This window comes from Helianthus annuus, chromosome 14 (genome assembly GCF_002127325.2).
Source record: "Helianthus annuus cultivar XRQ/B chromosome 14, HanXRQr2.0-SUNRISE, whole genome shotgun sequence".
Classification (NCBI taxonomy): domain Eukaryota; kingdom Viridiplantae; phylum Streptophyta; class Magnoliopsida; order Asterales; family Asteraceae; genus Helianthus; species Helianthus annuus.
In genome coordinates this window covers 68,721,882-68,731,101 of record NC_035446.2, presented here as the reverse complement: position 1 = coordinate 68,731,101, position 9,220 = coordinate 68,721,882, and the positions used below count along the sequence as shown (strand labels likewise).

The following is a 9,220-nucleotide window of genomic DNA, read 5'->3' as shown; positions in this document are numbered from 1 at the left end:
AGAAAGAATTTCTACAGCAGATATTCCTGAACCGGTTCCTAGAGAGATTACAGCAGAAGAAAGAAAAAGATGGTTCAAGAATATGCCAAAAGAAAGAAAGACTCTCAGGGCTCTTCAATTCTTCACACATAGCAAAGATCTTTCTTGGGGAGATATTCTATCTTGGGGTTATTTGGAAGATTTGAAAGTTTATGCAATCAGAAGGGAGCAGGGTGTGCAGTACTTTGAATTCTTAGCTGATATAGCTACTTTACCTTGGTGGGACGTAGATGAGTTGGTGGTAACAAAGAATATTAAACAATACTACTACGGTCCAGAAGTTCGAGAGCGTGATCAGGATTTGTGGGATTACATCAAATTGCAAGCAAAGAACAATTATCCAGATTGGAAACCACAATTTCCGAAGCAGATTGTTACTTACTTGGAGAGCGGAGAGAAAGACATTACGTTGGATGTAAAGCCTCCAAGGTGTTTGAAAAATATGCCTCTCAGAGCCATTGAACAAGATTTCTACGATCTATTTCAAGCTTGGCTATACAATCCCTCTACTGCTGAAGCAATTATTTCTTTGTATGACAAGACCACTGGAGAAGGTCGAAGAATAAGTATCTTGGATCCTATGTGGTTGGTAAATTGTTCGAAGAAAGATATAGATTGTCTGTTTGTCAACAAGATAATCTATGATAAGAAAGATAAAGAGATAGCTATGCAGTATCAAGGAGTGGTAGATGTTTGCTTCGCAAAAGAAATCAATCCAGGAAGAAATTGGAAGACGAAATGGAGAGATCTTGAAATTGATGAGTTCCTAAAGGCTTACAAGCGTAGTCAAAGATCGAAAGAGATAGCTAGAAAAGCTGCAGAGAGAGGAAAGAGAAATCTTGGTTATGTGCCGCCTACTGATCAAACGCCTATCGAATCTGAAGAAAATAAAATTCCAAAGTGGGATCGAAAGCGTGATGGAGACCCAGAATACCGAAAATGGTGGATAAATGAGGGCAGGCATAAAAGAAGAAGAATGTTAGAAGAACGAGCTGAACAGAGAAGACAAAAGGCTAAAGAGAGAAGACGCAACAGGAGGAAATAAAGACTATGTTGGAAGGAACTACAGCTACATCCGAGGGGGAGTCTGTTAGTGCAATAACGTCTGTAGCTTTCGTCAACATGTAGTTATATTTTGTATAGTTGTGTATATGTTGTGTATGTGTGTATGTAAAGCAGGACAGAATACGGTGAAGTTTTTGTTAAGTGCTGATGCTGCCAGCCGATCGGCTAGCCCAGCCGATCGGACAGCCCGGCCGATCGAGCAGGCTGTTCGATCGGTTAGCATTGTCAGCCGATCGGCTAGCCCAGCCGATCGGCCAGCATTCACTTATTCTGACCTTGCCTATAAATAGCTGTTCGATCAGCTTATTTAGGACTTTTTGACACTTTCACTTTCTAGCTACCTTTTGTAAGTCTGAGTTCTTTCTGGTTCCTGTACACTTTCATATCATTCAATAGAATATCAGACGATGATTCAGAGTAGAATATTGTCTTTGTATATCTGCTATGTGATTACATGAATTCCGCGCATTAATCACTTACGATTCAACTACGTTTACGAACAAGAAGATCCCATCCGGGGGACCAACAGGGTCCCGCAGAAAGTCCACCACCAACTGAGGAGATCGCAACACCGCCCCAACAAGAGAAGGTTTCTCCTCCATTACAAGAGCCCACCAAGGCTCCTCCGGTTCCGTACCCCGGTAGGTTAATCCGTCAAAAGACCAATGAGCAATTCGCAAAATTCGAAAGTCTACTAAAACAATTGCATGTTAATATTCCTTTCATCGACGTCCTAACCCAAATGCCTAAATACTCAAAATTCATGAGGGACTTCCTCACTCATAAAAGGAAAATGGAATCATTACAGTTAGTTAACCTAGGCGAAGAATGCTCCGCCCTCGTACTCAACAAACTCCCCCAAAAGAAGATTGATCCTGGTAGCTTCACAATTCCTTGCTCGATTGCGGACTCCCCCATTGGTAATGCACTAGCCGACCTTGGGGCTAGCATTAAACTCATGCCCGCATCAATGTTCAAACGACTCGGCTTACGAAAAACAAGCCCTACCAAGATGAGTATACAGCTTGCCGATAGATCCGTCAAATACCCACAAGGTGTCGCTGAAAATCTATTGGTCAAAGTCGACAACTTCGTCTACCCGGCCGACTTTGTCATACTAGATATGGAAGAAGACACCGAAGTCCCCCTCATACTAGGAAGGCCGTTTCTAGCTACCGCACAAGCAGTGGTAGACATAATGACGGAACACTCACTTTGAAGTATGGGGATCAGGAAGTGGAGTTTGGAGTCGGGAAGAGAGTAGAGGACGATGATCCGGTCGATTACATGAAGGTTATTGATTCGACTTTGGATGATGCTCTCCGACGGTGCAACATGGGATGCAAAGCATCCGGCTCGGAAAACATATAACCTCACTTTGGGTCTAGCCAAGGACCCTTATAAACGTGGCGCACCACGGAGGCATTCCGCGGAAATATCCTTAGTTTAGTTTGCAGGAATAAAACACACTCGGGATGGTGAAGGATAACAAGGGAAACGAGAAACATCGCCCCATGCACTAAAACAAAGCAATCCGACAACGATCTCTCCATTACAGTAGGCTCAGCATGGGCCGTGTTCACCCAACACGGCCCCGTGCTGCACATTCTGCAGAAAATCGCCCAGTTCAGGTAACTGGACACGGGCCGTGTTCACTGAACACGCCCCCGTGCCCACGCTTCTGTTCCTTTTCTTAAATTTTTGTCACTGGCACCTGAACACGGGGCCGTGCCCGGTCCCCACGGGGCCGTGTCCAGACTGCCAGTAACATAAAGTTTAGCTTTTAACCCATTTTACACATTCAATCAACCTAAAAAATTATTTTTGGGACAAATTGAGGACAATGTGTAATTTAAGTGTGGGGGGATGCTAAAACCTTGAATTTTGCAAGTCCTAATAACAAGCCTTACACAAAACTCTATTGGAACCGCTAATCACCCCAAATTTTTTCCAAAAAGTTTTTCATTTTTTTTACTTGTCTAAGTTTAAGTTGGGAATTCAAGTCTTAAAAAGGTTATATTTTTACAAGTTTACAACCGATAGCATCGTGATAAAAAGAACCAACATAAGAAAATTATGAAAAGGCATGACAAACTTAGTTAAAATTTAATTATATATACTTGATCACATAAAAACCCTTTTCCCACAAAAGTGAGTTTTGAGCCTTTAACGAGCATACAAATATATATCTTCACACTAAATGCTCATTTTTCGTTTCTTGTGTGAATAGCCGCTTGGTTCGTACGACTCTAGAACTTGCCACAACAATACATTCCCGGTCCTTACCAACTTAAACCAGAGTAAGTAAATGATGGAGGCATTAGGACTAACCTCTTTTTCATTCTACACCATTATTTTTCATTTTTTTTTACCACCTACCCAAAATCCCCCTAGTTAACCCCTTTGAGCCTAAACCTTTTCATTTCTTAACCCAAAACAATCACCCTTTTTACCCACCTAAACCTTTTTATTTTTTAACCCTTTTCTTTTAGTAACAACGTTCGGTTCTCTTATGACTGTATTAAAAAAAATTATATAACCAAACAAACAAACAAAGTTTATCAAAAATAACTTTGTTTGAACAATTCATCAAAATAAAATAAAAATATGAAAAATAAAAGTCTTTCAAACTGACGTTTGTTACGCTTTTCGCCCTTTTTACTAACCACTAACCCAACCACCCACCTTTAGCCCAAGCCTAACCCTTCACCCAGAAAGTCCTTTTGATATTTACAAAGGTAGATAGTTAAAAAGGAGGAGGATTGATTGCTTGGCAAGCTTATGGTAGGAGTAAGTTCCATGCCGCTCTCGAGTGATTCACTAAAAATACACCTTCGGCCGAGTGTTGAGTGATCCCCCGTGAGGTATGTGAACTTGTATATAAATGAGATTTTAAAAAGGTATGTTATGCCCTAATAAGTAATTTATCTTAAGAAACGTTCTTAATAAATCATGACGAATAGGGTTGTAAATAAATAAAAATAAAACCTCAATAAAGAATCTTGGAAATCCCGACACTCTATGACAAGCCCAAAAACCTTCTATTCTACCCATTCCATTTGGGAGTGAATAAAGCCACATTATAAAGAGTGTTGCTTGAGGACAAGCAAAGATTCAAGTGTGGGGGTATTTGATATGCACAAAATGCAACATATAAATTATATCAATTGTGGCATAAAACTAACCCTTTTTTTAGTACTAATGTTGGAAAAAGTGTGCTTTTGTCTTCCTTTTGTATTTTCAGGATTAAATGAGCTCAAATTAACAAAAGAAGCAAAAAGACAACAAAATCTAACATAAATACAAGAAAAGGAACAAAAGTGGAATGCCCGAACCCTCGACAGCATCTTCCCAAGAAAAACTGAGGAAACAGAAGACTGAACACGCCCCGTGCTCAGCGAGCACGGGGCCGTGCCCAAGTAGCAGCAGAAAAGACAAACCCATAAAAGCTTCTACTGCCCACCACGGGGCCGTGCCCAGCGGACACGGGGGCGTGGTCAACTTCCTGCAGGCGCATTTATTGTAATTGCGAATTACAATTAATGAAGAGAGAGACGCGGATGGACACGGGGCCGTGCCCGAGCTTCTGTTCAGCCTATAAATAGGAGTGTTTGGAGCCATTTCAACTCATCCCTTGGCACACCACCTCTCTCACACTTCACCCACCACCCACCACCACCATAACACCATCATCCACCACCATCATCCATTGTCCATCATAGAGTGTGTGAGTTGTCTCGGGATCCAAGATTGATCGTAAGAGTTCTTGACAATCAAAGGCCATGTTTGCCTAAGTCTCTTACATCACTTGGTGAAGACAAGTGTTTAGTGTAATACTTTTTATTTTTAATCTTTTGCACTTTTTAATTGGTTTTGTATTAATGACTTTAATTACTAGTTTCTTATGTTGAAGGTGATTCTTCCTTATCGTTTGTCCGTGGTGTCTTGGCATTATATTAATGTCTATATAAAATAAAAGATTTTCACCATTCATATCTCCACGGTCTATATGGAGGTATGTTGGCTACCTGGTCGGGGGTTAAGGGAACGGTTTGGTAAGAGTATTGCCATTGTTCGGTGTTTAGATCCTGCAAAGGACCTTGGTCAAATTTAGTAGGACCTCCTTCAATATCCAAAGGTATTGGATGGCGGGGGTCCAAACTCTTTGATCCCTTCATAAGTTAAACTACTATTAAAACTTTAACCCAGCTACTTAGGACTGTATCCCTGCCGACTCAGACTACTTAGCTGAGGGTAACGTCGCCTTCAAAAGAGGGGCCTACCACATTATGCATTAATAAGTTAATTAATTATCTTTCAATAATCCGACCCTTTAGGATTGTATCCTTGCTGACTCAAACTACTGGGTTGAGGGTAGCGTCGCCTTCAAAAGAGGGGCTTACTACAATAACTAAGATAATCTCTTAAACAAGTGCAAAAGTGCGAAAATAATCAAAGGTTACACTAACACACGAGTCGGATCCAAGTGATTCATCTTGTCTATCTGTTTTATCTTTATTTTAATTTTCAGCATTTTAGTTAATTTTATTTTCTTAATTAAAAATCTTTTTCTAACATTTTGATTTGATTAGACGTTGAGCATAAACCGGTACTAAAAGCTCTTGTGTCCTTGGACGACCTCGGTATCTTACCAACACTATACTACGTCCACGATGGGTGCACTTGCCCATATGTGTGTTTAGTGTTAGTAAATATCGTGTTTTATAAATTTAAAACTTGGCTAAAAAAGTGTAGAAGGGCTTAAAATACATACCTAAATTATATTAAACCTAACGCACATCAGAAACATATCACATAGGTTGGTGAGTTTAGGGCTATGTACAGGGTGGTTCGGTTTTGAGCCGTAATCAAAACTAAATTCGCGATGCAACGGAAAACAAAATACTTGTTAGTAATTCAAAGGGTGTGCATGAGAAGGTTCAGTTTAGTTGGATCATAACTAAAATCTAGATTTTCGGTTAATATCTTTTCACTCATAAGATCTCGGTAGAACTAGTTGAGTGGTTTTTCTATTCTTGTTAGTTGTCAAATTTATACTTGTGTTCTTATTGGGTGAAAGCTGCAATTTACTCTAAAAACTAACAACCTCATCGTCACTTCCATATTTGTTCTACGACACTAGATACTCGCTTGAAGTTCGATTGAAAAATACTCGGATCGAAAGGCGCTCATTCGACTTTGTCTCGATTGGAAAATGCTCTGTCCGGTTTTAAACCAACCGTGCACGAGTAAAAATGCGATTAATTCAGTTCTGTATGTATAAAAAGTATTATAACTAATACTATAATTATTATAACTATTATTATAAGTGTTACTATCATAATTCATATTATAACTACAATTAAAAATATCGGTTACTTGTATATTTTATCATAATTATCATCACTACAATTAGTATTAATAATCTATATATAACATAAATAAAAATAACAAAAGTCTTCCAAATAGAATCTTACTAGGTTTGTGAAACAACTTTAAGATTTTATGCCCACTCTCCTTGGAAAATTTACAAGGAAGAAATATATAATCAAATTAAATAAGTTATATAGTTAGGGTTAATACCTTTGAGCAAGAAAAAAACGTAAACAAATAATGTAAACAATGTGTGAGTTTATAAATGTTGGCACACACCAAATTATCCTAAGATAAATCTGTACACCTATTTTATTCTCATATGGCCAATTGCACAATATCTTTGTATAATTCTTCAACTTGTCACATCATCGCCCAAAGTGATACACCATTGATGCGGGTCTCAGTGTTAAAGCAAATTATATATACACGATATGTCACGGATGCCCCAATGAAGAGATTAAAGCAAATTACATATACTATATATTATTGCTGCCCCAGTGAGGCTGCCACAGGACAAGATCCGCCTCTTTATACCGCTTTAAGATTCTAGAAGTTAAATTCGTTTTGGAGGAAACCGGTTTGAAACCGATTCTCGTAGTTTTTTTTAATTATTTTTGTACTTATAAGTTAAAGTGTTAAACCTACTTAATTAGTGTTTATTGTCAAATTCTTCAGGAACAAAATGATAACTTGTAATATACTCAAACACAGATGTGCATCAACAATGATATTGATCATGCATTTTAGCAAATCCAAATCCGATCTGCCATAATATATATACCGTTTGTTTGATGCACGTTGAATTACTATTAACTATTAATCTATTTATCGAATTCATAAAAGCATCTTTTAGCGTGTTCCATTTGGTGCCCCCCATGTATATTAATTATAAGATTTTGAATTCAGATTTGTAGTAACACGTTATATATAAAAAGGTAATGGCATTGAACATGTGAGCTAAAAGACCTTTTTTTAATTAGAAGCAGACAAGGGGGGAGTAAGTAATACATCCTCTGTGGATAATTTACTAGATGGTAGGTACCAGTGTTTGCATATAAATGCACGGGACCTTATGCCAGCTTCTTCCACATCAAGACACAGATCAAAAGAAGGGCTGAAAAGGTATGACTATTTAGCCAAATTCATGTTATATTTATGTTAAGTTCTGAATCTCTCTCTCTCTTTGATACAATACAGTATGGCAGGAGTACTACAAAACGTGAACATCAAGAAAAGAACGGGATTTATTCCGGTAGGACTTTGGGGAAGACAAAGGGGAGATCCTCAGAATGAGTGGTCTTTTGAACTTGATCAAGGCCAGAGGCTGAAAAAGATAACCATTGATCATGGTGATGATGTGATATACTCTCTCATGTTCACCACTGAAGCTGCTGGAGGTGTAGTGAACACTTCTAACAAATTTGGTGGTTGGAATGGTGGACAAACAGTTTCGGAGGTGAACCATATATCTTAACTTAATCAACGCGCTTTAAGAAACGTAATAATATACCTTCTTGTTGGCACAGGTGACGCTTGACTCGGACGAGGAAATAGTTGGAATTAAAGGAAGCGTTGGTACTAAAGCTCCGTATACAATAATTTCTTCACTGTCTTTTGTAACGAACAAGACCACCCATGGACCTTTTGGTGGAGCAACCAGTTCTGAGTTCTCCTTACCTTGGGAGAATGGCTCGTTAGTCGGGTTTTACGGCCTTGCTGGCTATTATATTGATGGCATTGGTGTCTATTTGAGACAAATCTTGAAGATCGGAACATGGGGAAAAACTCTTCCTGCAGGTCCGCAAAATAATTGGTCTTTCAAACTTGAGCCAACTTATCACTTGACGAAGATAACCATTGATCATGGCGATCTCATATACTCTCTGATGTTCACCGCACAATACGGAGACTTAACATACACTTCTGAAAAGATGGGTGGTTGGAATGGTGGAGAAAATGTTTCTGAGGTAAAAACTTAAACAAGTTAACACAAACGATGCATGCATCATAATGTTTTTAAATCTAATCTTTCATAATTGATCAGATTACATTCGAAGGGGACGAAGAAATTAATGGCATTAGTGGCACAGTTGCATTGTCAAGGGGAACTTATGCGGGTCTCACAGTAGTTTCGTCAATATCATTCATGACCAATAAAAAAACCCATGGGCCATTTGGTGACGTAAGAGGGACGCCTTTTACAGTACCATGGAATGCGGGTTCATTCGCTGGATTTTACGGCCTTGCGGGTTATTATATTGATAGCATTGGTGTTTATTTGAAGGCTACAAACTACTGATGAAGCAGGTGGCGGTTAGTACACGTTTGAAGAAGCTGGTTCAAGTTGTGCTGAGTAATCTGGGATTGCAACTCCTTAGCCATTTGTTCAGAAAATAATAAATGAAGTTTGTTATGTCTTTTCTATTTAGCAATATGTTTCCCTTTATCGTTTCCTGTTTAAGTTGTGATGAATAAAAGTAAGACATGTTCCAGCATTTGGCAAGTGTATCTGTTCGTAAACCCTGATATTCCAAAACAAACAACTATGATAGGAACCCTGGATCTCTCGTCTCATTTTTTTTCTTAATATTAACTTGTGTCTCAAACTAGGTTCAGATAACTTCTTATATCGCACGGTTTATTGGTTTTTCACGTTTTGATTCCAGTCACCTGGACTCTCAAACTTATCCCAAACGTGATTAGAAATATCTGAAAGTAAGTATAATTCTACTGGATATAA

General features: G+C 38.7%; 1 protein-coding gene across 1 annotated transcript; it reads left to right on the top strand.

The window, feature by feature from the left end:
- The first annotated feature begins 7,678 nt into the window (after positions 1 to 7,678).
- LOC110908300 (mannose/glucose-specific lectin-like) lies at positions 7,679 to 8,997 on the top strand. The gene is made up of 3 exons (XM_022153217.2): positions 7,679 to 7,936; positions 8,007 to 8,447; positions 8,525 to 8,997. Exons 1-3 carry the CDS (start codon positions 7,679 to 7,681, stop codon positions 8,777 to 8,779), a joined length of 954 nt encoding a protein of 317 aa, XP_022008909.1. The 3' UTR covers positions 8,780 to 8,997.
- Positions 8,998 to 9,220: the final 223 nt, after the last annotated feature.

Bases quoted from the DNA above. Each gene is read 5' to 3' on its own strand.
- LOC110908300 (XM_022153217.2), top strand. From the start codon at position 7,679: ATGGCAGGAGTACTACAAAACGTGAACATCAAGAAAAGAACGGGATTT. The intron at 7,937-8,006 runs GTGAACCATATA...TTGTTGGCACAG, and splicing joins GTGGACAAACAGTTTCGGAG to GTGACGCTTGACTCGGACGA. The intron at 8,448-8,524 runs GTAAAAACTTAA...ATAATTGATCAG, and splicing joins GTGGAGAAAATGTTTCTGAG to ATTACATTCGAAGGGGACGA.